Source organism: Nansenia antarctica (genome assembly GCF_963989245.1).
Source record: "Nansenia antarctica genome assembly, chromosome: 15".
NCBI classification, from domain to species: Eukaryota; Metazoa; Chordata; class Actinopteri; order Argentiniformes; family Microstomatidae; genus Nansenia; species Nansenia antarctica.
In genome coordinates, this window is record NC_137685.1 from 7,542,296 (window position 1) to 7,564,355 (window position 22,060).

Here is a 22,060-nt window from a genome sequence, read left to right on the forward strand (position 1 = left end):
CCTGTTTTTGTTTTTTTCTGTTGTGTTTTCTAGTTCCTTGTGGAAATGAGTGACGGTGTATTTTTTTAGTTAAGGGTTACAATGATATTCTACATTCTTGAAGCTGCATATGTTCTGAGGCTCCGGTTCATTAACTACGTATGTACTGTAACAACAACTTAGCCTATTCAAAAGCAGCCTGAAAGCATGGCATGGAACTGTGTTGTGTTTTTCCAAAGTGCGAAATCAAATAGAAGAAGTTACAGTACCACATGGTTGGGAGTTGGAACGATGCATGTGCAGGGCTGTTCTTGTTTTCAGTCACGCTTCGGAAAAGTCTAGAAAATAAACGTTAAAAACAAGCAGAGAGTGGTCACGATGTAGTCCTTTGCATGGTTCACTGGCATAAACATTCAAATGAGTAAACTGCAAGTGTGTGGTCGTGGTTCATTAACCTCAAAGGTACTTGATCATTTGTGTTGTGTGCAGTTTCTGCTTCTCTTGGGATTGACGCTGATTTTACATCTTGTTGAAGTCAAATTTTATGAAGTCAAATTTTAAAACTAGAATATAATTTATCAGGCTAGTTCATCTGTTTTGCTGTATAGTGTTTGTATAATTATTTTTTATTTTTTATTCATTTCCCTTCACCTCCTATACAAATTAGTTATGATGCAAAATCAACCAATAATTAAAGGTCCAGCATGTAGTTCTTACGTGTTGCTGGCCACACTGAAAATGTGCATATGCTATGATTTCTAACGTGCATACCCGTGTAAATAAACCAAATGTGAAATAGGTACATAAAGGTCACTGTCCTACTCTTCATGTGATCTGATACTGATTTTCCATTGTTATTTAGCACTATTATTTTAAAACTAAAATCAACATACTGGACCATTAAACTAATTATAAATGAAGAAAGACAACAAGTGTGTGTTGAAATGTAGATATGTGTATGATGGTTATAAAATGTAAGAGAGCTTGGTGTACATACATATCGTGATGTTAGAATTATAAGGTTCTATCTCCATTTTCTCCGTCAAAATTGAGTTTTTTTTACATAATTTGATCCATTAGGTGCTTATTAATGCCTGTGTGGTGTTATTTTTAAAATGTAAAACATTTTTTAGTTAGTAATTAATCAAATACAAAGGTTCCATCTCACAGAACATAATGGAATGTAAAAACTTTGACGCTCAATATCTCTGAACTACCCTAAATGGAGATAGAACTTTATAATTCTAAGATTCACGATATGTCAAGCTCATAACATAATGTTGAATCCTGAATCCTGAATGATTAAAAGTCCTGATTAAATAGGGTTAGGGTTAGGTTCATTGACTATGGTTGTTTGATTGCACAAAGCTCATATCAGAGATGGACAGTGACTCCTGATTCCTTTATGTGTGTAATTTATGTCCCTCCTCCTTGTGTTACCTCTGAGGGCACAGGATTTTATTGGGGTCAGATATTAGTCCCAGTTTAGAGTCACCAAAGCAGGGATGGTAATGTCTACCCCTGGTGCCAGGACACGGACCCAGGGCAGGCTCACTAAGGCACCCACACAGTGTCAGTTTCAGTAAAAAGATTGGTTGTAAAATCTTAATTTATAATGGGGCTCCATGTTTCACTTAGCTTCTTTTTTTCTCTCCACTCAATTATGGTGATATTATCATATCTGCTGGATGTTGGTCATGCTAGATAACAACCATAACACTTCATTTCATCACATTATCTAACTGTTTTTTGTTTTCCCACCACATGCAAGTGTTGAGGTTTTATATAATTTTTATACAGAGAAATGTAAGTCTCTCTACAGTTTGGCGAATCTAGCAAGGATCTATCAAGGAAGGCCCATTTCCTTCCTGGAAGGGATGGGCCAAGAATTCTACTGTACAAGTCCAAAATGCAAACCGTCTTAATACATTTGCCTAGTGACCAGTCAAAAGAAAATGAATCTTACCTCCGCTGTAGAATGAAGCAATGCCAGGGAAGACTTAAATCTGTGCTGCTGAAAGTTCATCTGGCGACATATCAATGCATTCTCTAGTCTGTAAGACCCACTCCATGGCATTGTCAAGCTAGAACCCTAAATCAGAGGGAGGAGTTTGAAACCCTCGAACTAACTGACTTTAGTACCTCCTAGGAACCGCAGCACTGGGGCCAAATACATGCCGGTAAACCTATCCCCAGCAGCTAGAGCACAGACAGGCTTGCACTGGGCATCTCCAAAAGGCTTTATTACCTCACAAAACCAGTAGACATACACTCAAGTATCAGTGGGAGCGTGGCTGGAAGGAGAACAGCTGAGAGGAGAACAGTTTCCACAAAGAACAAGTAAGTCCATTTCCTGGGTCCAGGCCCGAGGCTATCAATTAACACCTGGGAATGTGAATGATGGGTTTAGATGCCTTATTGATCTCAACAGATGTGCCCTGGCATGCAGGTGTCTGACTGTGTCCTGATGATGATGTTAAGGTGTTGTTATGGTGATGTTACGGTGTTGTTGAGCAGATTGGATAGGATAGCAGGTGGCATCTGGATCATTAAATGATAATTTAAATTAGTTATTAATTAAATGGTGCAGTGCAGGGCAAGGTGCATCTTAAGCACGTAGGTGCTGATGGACAGGGACACATATACCAGTGACAGGCACGCTACACGCATCAGCATCCAGTTATTGTAAATACATTCAGTGCTTAGTAACCAGAACCAATAGGTGATAACTGTGTTATAGGAACATTTAACATTGTAGAGATCAAACTATATAGCCTACATGAGTGGCCAAATTATATCATAACATTTATCACATGACCGCTGTTTTAATGATGATGCTCAAATGTCTCATATAAAGACACTATTAATAAAGTGTAAGGGCATACAGTGCAGTCGGTTAATCAGGATATAGGCTACAGCTACACCACCGTCAAATACATATGCCAGCAGTTCACCAGTCCAATAGTCCTTTAGATATGGCGGGAAATTGTAATATTGTGTATATAATATATAATGGGCCGGTTTCACAGACAAGGCTTAAGCCTAATCCTAGACTAAAAAACATCTTCAATGGAGATTTTACATTGAAAGTGTGATTTAGTCCAGGACTAGGCTTAAGCCTTGTCTCTGAAACCGGCCCAATGTGTAATATTGAGTCTGACAATGAAAATAAGAAAGACAACATTTCAGGGAAACACATCTCAGTTCAAAGATCCCATACCAAATGAGCAGTGAATGTACCATGAGCATTCATATGCGTATTCAATGCTGAAATAAATAATATCAGGTAACTGCATAATGATAAGTTAATTTATGATGTGGGCCATACTGACAACCGGAATGGCCTGGGCTGTAAGGAGAGACTAACTGCCACTAGACGGAGCTCAGCGTCCTGCAACACACACCCACCTTATTTATAAATCAAATGCACAGCACAGTTGCTAGGCATGTCTATTTTTCATCCCATACAAATATGGAAGCACAGAGCAGGAGACATCAACCTCTCACTGCATACTCTACAACATTCCTGTCCCTGCATGTTCCTGGGTTGTCACATTAACAATCACCAGCATGTTCCTGGGTTCTCACATTAACAATCACCAGCATGTTCCTGGGTTCTCACATTAACAATCACCAGCATGTTCCTGGGTTCTCACATTAACAATCACCAGCGTGTTCCTGGGTTCTCACATTAACAAACACAAGCATGTAGTTCAGAACTGTATGGGGCCAGAGAAGAAGATAGGAGAAGACACTGCAATCATTATGTTGGGCGGTAAGAATGTTTGGGGCCCCTGAGACTTAACAAAATAGTCCAAAAACATCTATGAATTTTAATTTTGCCGACACTCAAGCTCGAATGCATTCTGTCAAAGTTGTCAAAATACACAGAGTTAGCTAATGACTTCCAGGAGTTCTTTCTGAGACTTCTGTTTAGCTATCCTATTGATTTAGGATTGCATATGAAGTCGTAAAAATCCTTTTGAGGTTACGACTTAATCTAGCTCACTCCTCTTTCAGCGACTTGCGTCACCTCCTGGTGCGTGATAGAAGGTTTTATGAGGTATGTGACCTATTGCGTGCAGAATGGGTCAGGTCACTAGTCATGGTCTACTTAGGGAATCCTAGGTATTCTCTGATCACAGGAATTCTTTCATTTACGTCCTTCTTGAGTTACCAACTCAACCTACAGCACACACACCATGTGCTGCTGGAAAGCTCTGATTATTAATAATTAATTTATAATTAATTATTATTATTATTAGGGATGCAACCTCAGCAAATATGTTCAAGTCAAGAATAAAAACCCATCTTTTAAATATTGCCTTTAAATGACTAAATAATTAAATTAAGATTATATAATGATTAAAGCACTTTGAGCTGCAACATTTGCAGGAAAAGCGCTATACAAATAAAAGTTATTATTATTATTATTATTATTAGTATTATTATTAAAGAAGGGCTCTGACTGTGCTGTGTAGTGTGTTTATTAAACATTCTGAATGGCATATACAATTAATAACTGTACGTTTCCTCATTTAAAAAAACAAGTGGTTAAATATCCAGAACTACTTAGATTCAACAAATAGAATCATCTTTAAGAATCTTAAACAAACAGGCAATTCATAAAGAGTGCTCCCAAGTGTAATTTTTATCTTGACATTGAAATATATAACTGTATTTTCTATTCCAGAAAGTAATATAGATATCACCAGAGCTGTCTTCAAACCCAAATAAATAATTAAATGCTACATTTCAGACCTAAATTCCTTCTGTAACCAACAAGTCCTCCGGAAGGCAGAAAGCATTTTAGGTTCTCCGGGTCATGTTGTGGCAGGTGAACTATCTCTGTTGCCATCAGGGTGCTGCTATGCCTTGCCTGCTTGTAGAACAAACTAACGCTATTCCAAATCCTTCATCACTTCTGCAGTTAAACTCCCTGTAGGTGCTTGAATAGGCTAGCAATGCACTGTAGGCTATAGTGCATATTTATGGTATTTATTGATTGTTGAATTGAATTGTATTATTTCAAGGTACCCACAATACCCAATGATCTTCTTAGCTCCTGGTGCAGTTGTTGTTGTTGTTGTTGATTGTATGGGGTGAGACATTTATATGTTTTTTCTGTGAACATGCTGCTCTAAACTAATTGCCCCTAGTGGGACTAATAAAGTTGTTTGCATTGAATTGAATTCACTAGGCTGTCTATTCAAATGTACAAGATGGCAAAACTGCTGTACTACACAATCAGTAAATCAGTCAATAAATAACAAATATTCTTAGTATCAGTATCAGTATTCTGCCTTTATTCCAAATAGAGATCTCACCAAGAGGGTTTACTCAAAATGTGTCAACATCAAATTCCTACAGACATTGCCTAAATCCAGCGGCTAAAGCCATGGGTGGATGACACCCGTCGCTGCCTCTGACCATCTGAAGAAGATTAACTGTGAGGCACCTCAGATGGGGTTTCTCACCGGCACTTATAGCTGTCAGGCCACCCGCTGCTCCACACTTGTCACCCTGAAGACATGTGTCGTAGTCTTCCTTCATAGCCCTCAATGTACGCCTGGTCCTGTTCATAGAGCTAACCCTAACCTCAATGTAGGCCTCGTCCTGTTCATAGCGCTAACCCTAACCTCAATGTACGCCTGGTCCTGTTCATAGCGCTAACCCTAACCTCAATGTACGCCTGGTCCTGTTCATAGCGCTAACCCTAACCTCAATGTAGGCCTCGTCCTGTTCATAGAGCTAACCCTAACCTCAATGTAGGCCTCGTCCTGTTCATAGCGCTAACCCTAACCTCAATGTAGGCCTCGTCCTGTTCATAGCGCTAACCCTAACCTCAATGTACGCCTGGTCGTCCTGTTCATATTAATTCAATTGCCACTTTGTTTTGTCGTTGTTTGTGGTCTGAGCTTCTGTAACACCTACCGCTTTTCCACTACCGGGCCGACCCGGTTCTTTTTCTTTTCTCCACTGCCAACCGACCCGTACCCATAGTACCCGTGCCATTTTTAGTTCCAGTTCGAGAGGGGTACTTTCGGTACTGTTTTGCCAGGCTGCGTGTGATGTGACGCCAAAAGTACCTACTTACCTACCTACACACCTAGCTACCTATCTATAATAATTTTAATAATAATTTTGCCATTTAGCAGACGCTTTTATCCAAAGCGACTTACAATTACGAATTACAGGGACATTCCCCCTGGAGTAACTGAGGGCTAAGTGCCTTACCCAAGGGCACACTAGTAGTGGTGTGGCTTCAGGCGGGATTTGAACTCACAACCTTCCGATCACAAGTCCAACTCACTATCCACTAGACCACCACTACCCCACACATCTATAGCCTCTGTAGGCCTATTTATTCTCTGCTGTGAGCCAGATTGGGATTACCAAGTCTGTGTGCCAGTGCCAGCGACCAACAGGGAAGCACTCTGTTGACTTCATTATTTCTAAGTGCCACAATATGCTTTCTGTTGTAGTCAGACTCATTATGTCAACACAATAGACACATCTGTTCTCGGATCTCAGCGTTGTGCACAACTGGTTCCGTGAACGTGATGCCAAATATCCAAGCTGGTCTTCTACTTCATCTGATGTGCATGTGATTTAAACGGTGTGATATTCTTTCAGTACCAAAGAGTCCATAAAGCTGCCAAGTGGTCCTCTTCACCATGAAGTTTAGAAAGGCTAAAGACCCGGAGCCGTCTGCTCCAGGGCAGGGTACGTCATGGTTTACTGCTTTTCAGTTTTTACTTGATTTTTTCAACGTTTACTTTACTCTTAATAAATGTATACAAATATTTTTTAAAAACATGTACATACTTGTCTTATAACTTGCTTTTTTTTGCATTTGCATTGCTTTTGTGTATTTTTTTCTCAATTAAAAACAGTGGCGATCAAGAAGAGGTCAAAGGTCGCAGGTGTCATGATAACACAGTTTGTGGAGGAGGTTCCAGAGGGGAAGAGTCACCCAGACTTCTCCCGCAAACCCATCGCTCTGACCATCCAGGAGGGTGAGCTTCATCCATCAACCCCTAATGCTCTGAATGGATTTTAATTAAGAAAATGTATCTTATACATATGCTATCTTGATACAGTACTTATTTGTGATTGAAATAAGCTACCGAATATACTAAGATCCTCTTATTCATGTACAGTAATGCTGCAATTACTTCAGCAACATGTTGGTTGTTGGTTATTATTACATAGAAAAAGGGTAGTGTTTCAATTGTAACTTTCATAAGAGTGGAAAAACACCTCAACTCCACTACTAGTCAATTCCAAGGCAAGTACACCATTACTGTCATGACATGATAATGCATAATGCTGTTAGGTAATTACATAGTTAGTACACAGGTAGGAGATGGGCAGGCTATGTTGGCATTGACACCATGCTGTGCTGTGTAGGGAAATTGGCTATTTTCAGAGCCATAGTGGTCGGTGATCCGACACCAACTGTGACCTGGACCAGGAACAACGGAGAAATGGATGACCCAGAGAAATACCTACTGGTGCACGACCCCAATAGCAATGAGCACTCCTTACAAGTAGGTCAACACAGTCACGACCTCAGGGAGGGGCACTATTGACTTCCGCCTACATTTCCACTATGAACCTAGATGTCTGATCTGAATTAAGATGCTCTGTCGGTGCCTTTCACTTTGACGCTGACGACTCTGTCTCTGAGGGTCACGATCTCTGACAACTTTGTGTCTGAGGGTCACGATCTCTGACAACTTTGTTTCTGAGGGGGTCACGATCTCTGTCGATGTGTGTCCACAGATGCCGGACATATCATCAGATCAGGTCGACACCTATAAATGTTGGGCCACCAATGAATATGGAAGAGCTGTTGTCACTGCTGGCCTCAATGTGATCGAACGTGAGGAGACCATTTTTATTGATATTCTTCAACCTGGTTACAACTCATAACACTGTGTCGTAGGTAAGATTGCTCTTTTATAAATGTAAGAACTGTAGAATATAACGAAACTCATCTTTGCTTTCAGTTGGCTATAAGAAGAACAAGGCGTTGCAGGAATCCAGAACAGGTGAGTAATCGTATAATCATTGTTTATTCATCATTAATACTGTATCCTAGTTGGCCAAGACAGATTCCATTTAAATAACATATAATACAAATGCTATAGAAAAGTGCAATATTTAATAACAATGTCATCTCAATGTAGCTCCTCGGGAAGCACCTGCAAAACTCAAGACTCGGTAAGAACACGCTGCGGGCCAATCCGATCGAAGTAGAAGTCCATCTGAATATAACAGCCAGTATTTTGTACCATGATGATTTTGAAGCCACGGTATAATTAGGTGGTCATTGACCAAATTCTATGTTTCTTGTTGTTGAAGGGCTGATAAACCCAAAGCTGAGAAGAAGGAGGGAGAGGTTGATCCCAAGTTCTGGGAGCTCCTGCTCAGTGCAGGCAAGTTAGAGTACGAGGGCCTGATGAATGAATACGGAGTCACCGACTTCCGCTGGATGCTGAAGAAACTGAACGCCATGAAGCAGGAGAGAGAGGAGGAGCAGGCCGAGGTTTGATCTCAACCTAGTCTGAAACCATTAAAACAACTAATACTAGCTAGAAGAAAACACCACATGAAAAGTTTTAATTGCTTGTATGTAGTCAATTTCCAATAGCATACAGGCCAAGACTAAATGTTTAGTTTAGGAAATATTAGGAAATATCAACTCACCATGATCAGTACTACTGCCAGTGTGGACAGACAATGATTGTGTATCCTTAATTTCCCCCTCGGGATCAATAAAGTACTGTACCTATCAATCTACCTACCTTTACCTTATTTTTGTAATTCATTGGGTTAATTTCATTATCCTTGTGTATGCCTTCAGTTCATTTCAGAGCTTGGCAACCTAAAACCCATTCAAGTCAACCCTGGGGGAGGAGCAGAGTTTGAGTTTGACATGACGCTCCTCAACCCCAACACTCAGATCTTCATGTACAAGGTGAGCTTGTGAGAATAACGTGGTGAGAGACTGTTAATTGTCCAATAGTATTACATTATAGCAACTGAAATTAAAATGACACGAGTAAGTAAGTGCGATACCCTTCCAAAGACAGACTGTGTTCATTTATGTGTCGCTGTAAAGGACGGAGTGATGGTACCTTTCGGTGTCGACGAAGACGTGAAGCATAGCCTGAAGCAAACCGGCAGAAAGTTTACGTTCAGCATCAAAGACCTCCTGCCAGAGGATGCTGGGATGTACTCCATCGACGTAGGAGGAGTCAACATCTTCTCAACAGAATTCAAAAGTGAGATAATGGCTTTGATTTACAAATACAATATTTTTCATTGACCACTAATAATGAGGAATTCATTTTTCACACTTCTGGAAAAAACAACAAATATCTGTCTGTCTATTATCTAGTCCCCATGGTTGATTTCCTGGTCAAGATTCAGGAGGTGAAGGCGTTCGAGAAAGAGGATGCTCTGTTTGAGTGTGTCCTGTCTCAGGGCATGACAAGGATTTCCTGGATGGGGAAGAGCCTGCCGTTGGAGCAGGGGGAGAAATATGACATCACTGTCTCTGAGGACCTGCTCATCCACAGACTGATGGTCAAAGACTGCCAGAAACTGGATAACGGGATTTATGCAGCAGTAGCGGGAATCAAATCCTGCAACGCCTTTCTTGTAGTGGAAGGTAAGATTATAACACTTCAAAACATCAGACAACAAAACATATTTCATCCCTGGAGGCTGTGGTGGATGGGGGTTTCAGTTTGTGATTTGTTCAGTTATTCTGTGACAGCTGTCGAACTACTGAAGTGCATATTACAGGCGTTGAACATGGTTCATGGCATAATTTCAGTCATTAATAATAATAATAATAATAATACATTTTATTTATGGGCGCCTTTCAAGGCTCTCAAGGACACCTTACAAGACAGTTTAAAACAACATATCATATCATGATATCATATATCATTGGCTACAAATCATTAATTTCAGTCCAAAAATGTATGGTAGCAATCTTAGATTGCCCTGGTATTCTAAATAAAACAATGAATATAATCATCGAACGAATCAAACATTCACAATTCACACGCATTGTGTTTCGTTCTAGAGATATACCAAACTAAACGTGCGTCGCTGTACCTACTCTATTTTCAGCTGATAAAGATGGAAAGAAGAAAGCCAGCAAACCAGCTCAACCTGCTGGCGGTGGGTTAGACCTGGCGAAGATCGCTCAGGAGCAGCAGGTCAAACTGCTGGCGGAACGAGACGTGAGGATAGAGATAGTGAAGGCTAAGCAGGCCGAGGCCGCTGCGGCCCTGCCAGAGCCCAAAGCAGAACCCAAACCAACAGAACCCAAACCAACAACAGAACCGGAAGCCACACAGTCGGAACCAACGGAGGCTCCGACGAAACCTGTGGAAGAGAAGACGGTGGTAGAGACCCCTCCAGAGGAAGAGGAGGTGGTGGAAGAGAAGAAGAAACGAGTGAGGACAGGTCCACTGGTCCCAGACACGGTCATAGGTAGGAACCTCTAGGGACTGGACACAGATTAAGCCCAGATTTATCACTCTGAAATCAAAATCTCCAATCAGCTTTTTTAGTTTTTTCTCTTTAATCTGTTTCCAGGAATCCAGTATATAAGGTCCGCCTCCCCCCCTACAGCTGTTGTTCATGGATGTGAGTGGATTGTGGTTTCCTGTCGTTCCCACTAAGCAGAGATGTTCTATGTCCTCTAGATCCAGGGGTGCACTTCACCAGTGGGCTGTCAGACACCAACGCTAACATGGGGGAGTCAGCAGAGCTGGTCTGCAAGCTGAGCAGGGAGTGTGATGGAGTCTGGTACAAGGACGGGCAAAAGGTGGGTTTAGAAGTGTAGTGACTTCAGACAGGGAAGATTATTAAAGGTGGGTTTATAGATGGAGTGACTTCAGACAGGGAAGGATATTTGAAACATGTGTTCAAAAATATTGTAAGTGTGACTAGACATTCTGTTAAAAAAAACAAAAGAAGCTCATCAATCTTATTTCGCAGATAATGACAACGCTACAGCCGTTATCTACCGACTGTACCTACGGTAGTTAGCAATTATCTACCGACTGTACCTACGGTAGTTAGCAATTATCTACCGACTGTATAAATAACAATGCCAAGACTCAACACAGAGAAGCATACTTCTAACAGTTGTTTAACGGGGGGTTTAGTTGTTGTAAGGGTGAAGGTGTGTCTGTGTGTGTTTCTATCCAGATAACAGCATCAGATGACATCTCCATAGTGAAAGACGGCACTACCCACAGACTGGTGGTCAAAAACTGCAAGGAGGATGATGCTGGAAAATACCGTTTTGAGGCCGATGGTCGTAAAACAGAGGCTATGCTGATTGTGGAGGGTAATGGACTCCACGGTGTTCTCCACTAAATGTCCTGTCTGTTCGTCATCTGACCCAGCGCGCAGCATCAGTACCGTGCAAGTGCAACCTAACGCGAGGGCGATTATGCGATGTAAAACCAGCTAGAATATAGCCTCTTGGATATATGTTATAGTGTTCACATGTATGTAATGTGTGTATTACAGACCCACCCAAGATTAACGCTGACGACCTGGCTGACTTCTGTAAGCCGGTCATCATAAAGGTCGGCCAGAACGCCGCCTTCAAACTCAGCTTTGTGGGCCGTGAACCTATGAAGGTGCAGTGGTACAACGAAGATGAAGAGGTGACGGAGGAAAACCACATCAAAATTGAGAAGTCTACCTCGCACAGCCGCCTGCTCCTCAGCAAGTGCCAGCGCAAAGACTCCGGGGAGATCAAGATTAAGATCAAGAACGAATGCGGAACTATCGAGGCCCTGTCCAGGCTGATTGTGCTCGGTCAGTGGTTTATATCTGTGGTATAACATGGCATTATCTACAGTATTATGCCTGCATAACAGGTCAAATACTGGAATCTCTTCACTTCACACACTTTTATGAATGAATGAATGAATGAATGAATGGTCTTTATTGTCATTGCTACAGTACAGGTACCAAACAACGACATTTAGGAGGGGTGGGTCCCCTGGTGTTAGGAAATGAAAAAAAAAATAAGGGAAGGAGCTGGTTTACATAAATAAAGGCTATGTACACTATCCACTATACTATACTGTACAGATAGACGACTACTTCTCTCTTCAAGTCGTTATCAAGCGTTACATAGCCTGAGATCTCTGTTCATGTTCCCACTGCCACAGACCGGCCAACCCCTCCCCAGGGCCCGATGGAAATCGTCGAAGCGTCCTCGGCGTGCGTCCAGTTCAAGTGGCGGCCCCCGAAGGACGACGGCGGCTCTCCGGTGACCAACTACATCCTGGAGCGGCAGCAGCTCGGCCGGAACACCTGGCAGAAGCTGGGTCAGATCCCCGGGGAGGCCGCCTACAAGGACACCGACGTGGACCACGGCCGCAAGTACTGCTACCACATCAGAGCCGTTACAGAGGAGGGCATCAGTGAGATGATAGAGACAGACGACATCCAGGCGGGAACCAAGGGTGAGACTGTGGGACTGTTTGTTCTGTTTGTTCTGTTTGTTCTTCCACTTGTGCAACAACGCCAAACCATTCAACTCATATTACGCAGTACTGAGCAGGATTCAGTAGCGGATTGTATCATCAAAACCCGACTCGTGTTTATTCATGTCAAAATGCACAAACAATATACAGCTAAATTCACTGAGGAAGATCATAATGCTTTCACTTTCCTTTTTAGTTTTTTTAAACAATGATTTTGTTGGTGTTCAAAGATAGTCATGACTATGTAGTTTAATTTGCCTTGACACATAGTGGTGCCACCACATTCACAGCAATTGTACTGCATTGTTTGGGAGAGAACCCTAACTAGGTAACACAATGTCCTTTTCATTGATCCTCAGCATACCCAGGGGCGCCAGCTGCCCCCAAAGTGGTCAGTGCCTTCAAGGACTGCGTCAACCTGGCGTGGGCTGCTCCTGCCAACACCGGAGGAACCAACATCCTGGGATACAACCTGGAGAAACGCAAGAAGGGCAGCAACATCTGGAGCTTCGTCAACCCACTGGACGAACCTATCAAAGGTGTGGCCATTTTCAATGTGCTTCATAGCAGTAAAAACAATGAATTGATGCAAATTGCTATACAGTAGATGCGTAGCTTCATATATGTGTTTCAACCAAATTAGAGAAGTGCTGAAACATCGTAAAGATATGTTTTGATCCCTCATACTGCCCTGTTGCCATGGCCACAGAGAAGCAGTACGGAGTGAAGGACGTCGTGGAGGGGATGGAGTACGAGTTCCGTGTTGCCGCCATTAACATCTCTGGTGCTGGAGAACCAAGTACCCCCTCCGAATTTGTAATTGCAAGAGACCCGAAGAGTGAGTTCTACTTAGGAGAAGATAATTATGAGAAATTCAAGAGCAAGTCATTATCGTTAAATACAGCCCATGTATAATTTCATAACGGCGTATAATATTGCAATAGAAAATGTGTACGTGCAGTCACGAGTAAATCATCAGACCTATAATGTTTTCATCTATATCTCTTCTCCTGTTCTGCCTTGTGTTTGTAACAAACACATCGGCGCAGGGAGTGAAAAAGACTGAATTGGAGTGGTAAAAAGATCATTTCATAGTTTACAGATAAACCGTTTTGTGCAAAGTTAACACTTTTGCCTACAGTACATTTCCAACTGAGTTGAGTGCTGATTCAGTTATGCATCGTTCCAGAGCCTCCTGGTAAAGTCCTGGAGCTGAAGGTGACAGACTCCACCTACACCACCTTGTCCCTGGCGTGGACTAAACCCAAGGACATTGAAGGGGTTGAAGACGAAGCCAAGGGATACTTTGTGGAGCTCAGACCTGCAGAGGATCCAGAGTGGGGTCGCTGTAACAACAACGCCATCATCATGACTTCCTATACCATCCTGGGCCTCAAATCCATGGCCATGTACTGGGTGAGAGTGGTCGCCACCAACGACGGCGGAGAGGGGAAGCCCCAGGCGTTGGACAACTACATTATTGCCATGCCTCCCCCAGGTGAGTCAAACAGAAGTAGCAACACTGTATTGTCAAGTTCAGTACAATAATCCCTAACAATCTTTTCTCTGACTTCTCACAGTGAGGCCAAAGTTCACTGATGCCAAACTTAAGACCTTCATGATAGTGAGAGCCGGGAACTCAGCTCGAGTCAACATCAACTTTCAGGTTCAGTTGTAAAAAATCAAATAAAAATTAAATCATGCAAAATATACAGCATGCCCAATCCTATATTACAGTGGAATTGACACTCTCAAAGCCACATTTCATAACTAACTCAATGATATTCCACGTACGTGTGACACTCAGACCCGAGCCTCTCATGCAATTGTGTGTAAATGCGTGTAAATATGACATCAGAGCAGTGTGTTGTGTCTCTGCAGACATCCTTGGACAGCACGACCTCACAGCCGGTCACTGGTTGATTCAGATATATTTATATATGTATTTATATATTTAAACCTCCATCTAAGTCTGCAGCATTGTGTGTTTTCGGCAGGCTTCCCCAGTGCCAAACATAACCTGGCTAAAGGACAGCATGCCTGTGTCAAAACGCGTAACCATTAGCAACGCCGATGGCCAATCACAGCTCCTCCTCCCGACCTCGGAGCGTTCGGACACGGGCATCTATACCATAATAGTCAAGAACATTGTTGGCCAGGAGACGGTCAGCGTGGAAATCAGAGTGACAGGTAACAGCAACACAAGACCTTCCTTAACCTGCTGTTGATGTGTGGAGGCAGATCAAACTGCCTGAGTGTGGAGGATGAAGTATGTCGGATCTGCACTGTGTCAGTATTACACTTCCACTTCCACTTCCACTTCCTTTCTTTCAAGAGGCCATGAAAACACTAAAAGACCAATAACCCTTTACTCTACAGTCATTATGTCGAATTCTCTAGAATAATTACCCAGAAAGAACCAATTGTTATTACTATGATTCCATATTAAAAGTTAATATAAGCGGTAATAGGACTGTAAAATAAAGCTTTAACTTAAATTCAATATAGTTGATTCTAGACACAGTGTGATGGTCTCTCAGCTGTATAGAGGAGATGACCCTGTGTCTGACCTGTGACCTCCAGATGACCCCAAGCCCCCGGGCCCGGTGGAGCTGGAGGAGAACGTGCCAGGCACAGTGACGGTGAGCTGGACTCCCTCTCCAGACGAGAAGAAGGATGACCGGCTGCACTACATGGTGTCCAAGAGAGACTCCGTCAAACGCACCTGGCAGACCGTCGGCGACCGCCTCTTCAACAACAACTTCACGGCCATCAACATCATGCCAGGGATCGAGTACCACTTCCGGGTGTACGCCAAAAATGACATGGGCCTCTCTGAGCCCTCCGTCTCCTCGACCTACGGGTTGACCAAGAAGAAAGGCATGTTGGGAAGGGTTGAGGAACGTTGTGTGTGTGTGAGGTTGTAGTACAGTAGAGGATGGGTCACCCTCAAAAGACAAAAAAACTTTGTCTTAACTTGTTCATTAATCTAGATCGTTAAAAAAAAACTTACCTCAGAATAGGACAGCATATGAAAATATGACTGAAATCATTTTGAATATTTGTTGAATGACTTTCAAAAGAGATGAATGAGATGGGATATAATATGAAAACACATTTCATGAATAATCAAATTGAGATCAAAAGAGATAAGATGAAAAGGAAGGTGCAAGGAAATTGGTTTGGTGAAAACTAACAAAACAAACACTTCCCTTCCCGACTCTTTTTTGTGTCCTACACAGATAAGTTCTCACTGACACTACCCCCATCCAAGACCTGTAACCTGGAGACGCTGCCGTCGTTCCTGGTACCCCTGAAGATGCACAACAGCCCCCAGAGCTACGAGTGCTACATGACGTGCGCAGTGGGGGGAAACCCCCAGCCCCACGTCACCTGGTACCGCAACAACATCAGCCTCAACACCAACACCAACTATCTCATCACCAACACCTGCGGCGTCTGCTCCATGCTCATCCTGAGGGTCGGAGCCAAGGACACCGGAGAGTACAAGGTCATCGCTGACAACCCCCTGGGCAGGGTGGAGGGTTCTACTAAACTCACTGTGAAAGGTAAAGAAGCTCTGCTCTGCTACAGTGCCTGTCAATCACCTGCTGCAGCAGCACTGCATGATGGGACTCTAGATACAACATTTACCAGTCTAATTTACCAGTACAGCATGGAAAGGAACATGTGTTCCACTCCCAGTCTTCAGTGCTTCTCTGACTCTCTCTCTCTCCTCCCCTCTCTTTCAGACTGAAGAGATGCAGCAGCCCTCTCCCCTGGCTCCTGGCCTGCTTGTTAAATCTATAAAGTATTTAGAGAGCATACCTGTGAGCTAGTGTGTGAGTGTGCAGCAGAGGGTCTGAGAGATTTGGGGTTAGATTGTTGCAACTCCACATGGACCCACTGCTGGTTGTTGAGCATTAAGATGTGTTTGCTTTTAGTGATGCCCATATTAAGTGCTCTCAATAACATGCATTTTACTCGTATTTATCACAGTATTGAAAATAAATTAATAATACCAATGTCACTATAGCCAAATGTAGGTAAATGCATATTATTTATCATTTGATTAAATATAAGTTAGTTCAAAACTACGAAGATTATATTGCAAGGTCCAGGATCATTTGAGGTAAAATTAGTTTTATACTGGTCATCAGAGGAGGCTGTGTGAGGTGTATCGACTGGTAACAGGAGCTGACTGAGATCCTTACCTGTATTGAAGTATAGTATAGATATACTAACAATGACAATGTCAACACAAACAATCGGCTCAGAAGTTCTGTTTTTGCTTCAATGTAAAATTCCCCAAATCTAATCTAACCTCTAATCTGAGAGCCAGCACTGTCTTTTGCCCTTCTAATGTAAAAAGAGAAAACAATAAATAAACAATAAATGTTTATCAATGTCATGATACTGTAAATATTGTGATTTTCCACTTGTCCAGCTTGACTTCCATCCTGGCATGGGTATATCTGTCATGTTCTGTCCCCAAACAGCTGAGGTCTTCCAACACACATGGAAAGAGTTCAAAAACCCATTGGTACGGTGTCAGAACACCCTCAATTGGTGTCTGCTGTACAGAACACCCTCATATGGTTTATGCTGTACAGAACACCCTCAGAATGTACTCTGAGCCCCTCGGGGTGCTGTGTGCTCACCCACACACACTCTCAACCCCTCCATGATGTGTAGTCACACACACACACACACACACACACACACACACACACAACCTCCTCTGTTTGATGTGGTCATACATTCTGTCCTTTTGTTTTGCCAACTGTCGCTTCGCTTCACATTTCTGTTTTAGTGCGAGCATGCAGTCGTGTTCTTTCGGGGAGTTAATAATAAGAAAGTCATAAAAGAGAAGAATTCATAGGCATGACTTGGTAAACATGTGGTCATTTACTGGTTTTGAGTTTCGTTTACTGGTTTTGAGTTTCAGGAAATGCAAACATTATCAATGGTATGCCTGGCTGGCTCTCCTAATATTGACACATATCTTTAATAGGACTCGAATGACATTTACAAGCGTATAAATCGACAGACGAGAACAGGCTTCACTCTCTCGCAGGCTCGTAATCAACTATTTCTCAGTTAGTGTTACACGATCACAAATGTAATTGGCCTAATAAAGGTGAAGGGAAACTATTATTATTCACCTCTATTTTAAACCGTATGACCTGGACGTTGGCTTAGGCTACTGAGCATTTCTATAATGCAATAACAGGATTTTTTTCCTTTTAGTTAGACAACAATCTGCTAATAAAACAGAGAGATCATCAACCTGCCCAGCTCCATGTATGTGTCCACGTTCCTGAGCCATACCTCAACCTTTACTGCAGCCTGAAATATCCACCACATGTGACTATGTCATTGGTAAACAATACAATAAGCTAGTCTCATGGTATTATGTTCCTGGAGATCACAACCTGAACGAGCAGCACATACAGCATGCATGCAGCATGACGTTATGGCGACGTTCTATTAGCCGACACGTCACACTGTCTTATACACAATATAGTACAATCCAGTACCAGTAAATAAAATGCATTTATTATTTATCCAGGTTTGTCTCATTTAGGCCTGTTCCAAGACAGCACAAGGTATTGTTGAAACCGATTCAATCTCATTTGAGAACAAAGTGTTACTTCATTTGAACTAAATCAGGCCTCCATCCACACCGACCCCCCAGCAAGGCCTCTATCCTCCCCCACCCCAGACTCCATCCACCATAGCACAACCAGCAGACAGAACAGATAACGAGCCCATGGCTGACTGTGTTCATGTGATATATGATATGACGCCTGGGGGGTATTCCATCAACGTTGCGAAAGGAAAATCCAGGCTTATTTTGATCCGTTTCGCAAGACTAACCAAAGATCTGGCCTTATTTTGGAAGTCTCCCGAGATTTATGAAAAATGAGCCTGGATTTTCCTTTAGCGGTGTTGATGGAATACCCCCCTGGACAGCTACTCCTGTCACTGCGTAGGATTATTAAACTGTTATGATTGGTGCGAGCCACCTGATCCTCCTATAAAAGCACAACAGAGGCAAGACACCAGAGAGCTTGCCCAGACATGTCTGCTAATAAAAAAGCACAATAAATTGCAAATGAATCCAAAGGGACCTGCTGCATCGACCTTCTGCACTGTCCAACCTTGGGTTTACGGCAACAACCGTCCTGGCAAGTACTACTGCACCCCACAACTACTACTATACCCCACAACTACTACTGGGGGGTATTCCAAGAAATGCGATTAGAGCTAATTCAGGCTTGTTTTCATAATTCGCGATCATTTCAGATCGAGTTCCATTCCCTGAATGTGGCTCAAATAATTCGATGTTTGGTTGCTATGCAACCAATCCTCCAGAACAAACCTGGTAGCGACCAGGTTTACGGTTTAAGTTAGATGTGTGTCAAACATTTCTCACAGGCGGGAAAGTAAATCCTGAACGACAGTTCCGTCAAGTGTGTTTTTGGAAATATTAGGCCCCACCTTTTACGAGATAGATAATTTGATATTTTGATAGATAGTTTGATAGTGTGCTAGTTAGATAGATAGATAGATAGATAGATAGATCGATCAAAAATAGCAAAGAGTCTGTCACAGGGGTTAAGGCAGCCAGCTAGCAATCAGAAGGTTGCTGGTGTCGTGTTTCGTAAGTAAACGCGTGAGACAACTGTTAACAATATACCACGTACTTTATTAACCATCCAGTTCCACCATTCATTCCACTCTGCCCGCTTTCCCACTGCGCATGCTCTCCCCTCTATCCCCAACTCATTCCCATTGGTCTACAGCATAAGCGTCACACCATATATTAACATAACACCACATCTCCCCTTTCTAGAGACAAAGGGTAGACTGCCTTTGCCTCGTCAGACCTTAGAGGATTATTCTGCCTCTTTTGTTGTAAAGGTCTGTCCCTGTGTAAATCCTGAACATACGTTACTATAGCGGTTTGATCCATAAATCTCAAAACTAACAGGGCTACTAAAAGTGCTCAAACTAGACCCCATCCAACGTAACATGGAATAACTTTTCCTTAAATACAACAGTAACATTACCCATATACTCCTTTTTTTTTTTTTTTTTTTTTTTTAGGGTAAACACTTATACAAACCTTTGTCCACATTTCTCAGTTACATGTCAAACCTCCTAGGTTTAACCACTGCTCTCCCCCCCCTTGTTCTGAGCGTGGGAGTCTCTGCAGGTGGGGCCTGTGTTCCGACTGTAGGTGACATGGGAGCCTGCCCAGGGGTCGGGTCTGGGGCCGGCTCCGGGGCTTGTTGCTGCGGCGGGGAGCCCCTGTCTTGTGTAGGTGTGTGTAGGGGTATCAGATGCTGTCGGTTGCGTCTCACCACCCCCTGGGGCAGGCCCACCAGGTAGGACCTCGGAGTAGAGTGGTTTCGGAGCACAGTTCCCGACGTCTTAGCATCCGTGACCCATACCTGCTCTCCCGAAGACAGGTCACAGAGGGGTCTTGCACGGTGTCGCCGGTTGTAGTTTACCGCATCCGACCTCCCTTTCACCTCCTCTTTCTGCGCGAACGCGTCGCTGTCCGGCAGTGTAGGGACCAGTCGAGAGGGCAGCACTGGCACCGTGGTGCGCAGACGTCGGCCCATGAGGAGCTGGGCCGGGCTGTACCCACTCTGAAGGGGTGTGGCTCGGTAGGCGAGTAGAGCCAGGTAGGGGTCGCTCGCTTTTTTCAGGAGGTTTTTCATAGTCTGGACTGCCCTTTCTGCTTCACCATTACTCTGTGGAAACCTTGGGCTGCTGGTGATGTGTCTGAACCCGTACGCAGCAGCAAAGGAGGTGAAGGCTTGACCAGAAAACTGAGGCCCATTATCTGACATCAGGACCTCCGGGATGCCATGGCGGGCAAACATGGACTTCAGATGTACAATAATGTCAGTGGACCTGGTGTGAGACAATTGGGCAATCTCAACATACCTGGAGAAGTAATCGACGACGAGTAGGTATGTGTCTTTTCCCAGGACGAACAGGTCGGCCCCCAACTTCTGCCATGGTCTTTCAGGGCACTCTGACGGCATGAGAGGTTCTCTGGGATTCTGTCGCTCCTGAATGCATGCCCTGCAATTGAGCACCATTTCATTTACCTGTTGGCTGAGTCCAGGCCACCACACAGACTGGCGGGCACGCTCCTTGCACTTCACAACACCTTGGTGTCCTTCGTGTAGTCTGGCCAGCACGTCGTTCCTCATTACTGAAGGTATCACCAGTCGTGTGCCTTTCAGCAGTAGACCGTCTTCCACTGTGAGCGTAGCTTGCTCCCGCCAGTAGCTCTTCAGCACAGGTTCCTGGCTTGCGTGGTCAGGCCATCCCTCTGTGCACAGCATCATAACACGTGAGCAGACACTGTCAGCATTTAGCTCCTTCCTCAGGTTTTCCATATATGAGGCACCAACGGGTAGATTGTCCATTACACAGTCCACATATATATTGGTGCTCTCCATTAGCTCCTCTTCTGATGTAGACCTGGATCTTGTCACTGGGGAGCGCGACAGCGTGTCTGCTGTCCAGAGTGATTTTCCTGGCACGTGCACGATAGAATATGAGTAGCGCATCAACCGCATCCTGAAACGCTGGATTCTTGGCGGCAGAAGATCCAGGGCTTGGCCTCCCAGTAAGCTGAGAAGGGGTTTATGGTCGGTCTCCAGGCAGAAGTGTTTTCCTATGAGGAAATCCTGGAACCGTTCGCAGGCCCATGTGAGGCCCAGGGCCTCCTTCTCGATCTGTGCGTATCGTTGTTCTGTAGGAGTGAGGGACCGAGACGCGTAAGCCACAGGCTTCCATTCAACCCCCCACCTCTGGAGCAGAACACCTCCCAAGCCGAACGAGGATGCGTCGGCTGACACTTTGGTGTCTCTCTTTTGATCATAGACCGCCAGCACTGGAGGAGAGGACAGGGCTTCCTTCAGTGTTCTGAATGCTGTCACCTGGGCCACGTCCCAGACCCAGCTGTTTCTTTTCGAGAGAAGGTCACGGAGCGGCTTGTCCTTTTCTGCTAACTGGGGAATGAATTTTCCCAGTTGATTGACCATTCCAAGAAAGCTTCGCAGCTCGCTGACGTTTGCGGGCTCCTTCATCTCCATGATGGCCTCCGTCTTCCTCGGATCTGGGCGGACCCCTGTAGCCGTGACGATCTGGCCCAGGAAGACCACCTCACTCTTTGAGAGTTCACATTTGTCCATATTCAGGGTGATGTGGGCCCTTTCCACCCTTTGCAGTACTGCGTGGAGTCGAGTATCGTGCTCTTCCTGATCCCGCCCCCACACCAGCAGGTCATCGATGTGGCATATCACACCTTCCAGCCCCTCGGTTACCTCCGCCATCATGCACTGAAAATGTTCAGGTGCTGAGGCAATTCCGAAAGGAAGGCGGTTGAAATGAAACCTTCCGAATGGGGTGATGAACGTAGTGTACTTGGCTGATTCTGCTGCAAGTGGAACCTGCCAAAACCCCATGTTTGCGTCCAGTTTACTGAAAACCTTTGCTCCGGCAAGCATCCC

At 43.8% G+C, this 22,060-nt stretch overlaps 1 protein-coding gene across 1 annotated transcript; it reads left to right on the forward strand.

The window, feature by feature from the left end:
- Positions 1 to 6,656: 6,656 nt before the first annotated feature.
- On the forward strand, positions 6,657 to 16,275 carry LOC308170954 (immunoglobulin-like and fibronectin type III domain-containing protein 1; the record flags this gene model as incomplete). Its single annotated transcript, XM_080545808.1, has 23 exons — positions 6,657 to 6,705; positions 6,876 to 6,998; positions 7,393 to 7,532; positions 7,768 to 7,867; positions 7,995 to 8,036; positions 8,175 to 8,208; positions 8,350 to 8,533; positions 8,852 to 8,965; positions 9,110 to 9,272; positions 9,389 to 9,661; positions 10,132 to 10,497; positions 10,713 to 10,834; positions 11,221 to 11,362; positions 11,548 to 11,841; positions 12,201 to 12,497; positions 12,878 to 13,057; positions 13,228 to 13,356; positions 13,708 to 14,016; positions 14,099 to 14,184; positions 14,516 to 14,708; positions 15,102 to 15,398; positions 15,761 to 16,087; positions 16,271 to 16,275. 23 exons carry the CDS (start codon positions 6,657 to 6,659, stop codon positions 16,273 to 16,275), a joined length of 3,969 nt encoding a protein of 1,322 aa, XP_080401934.1.
- Positions 16,276 to 22,060: the final 5,785 nt, after the last annotated feature.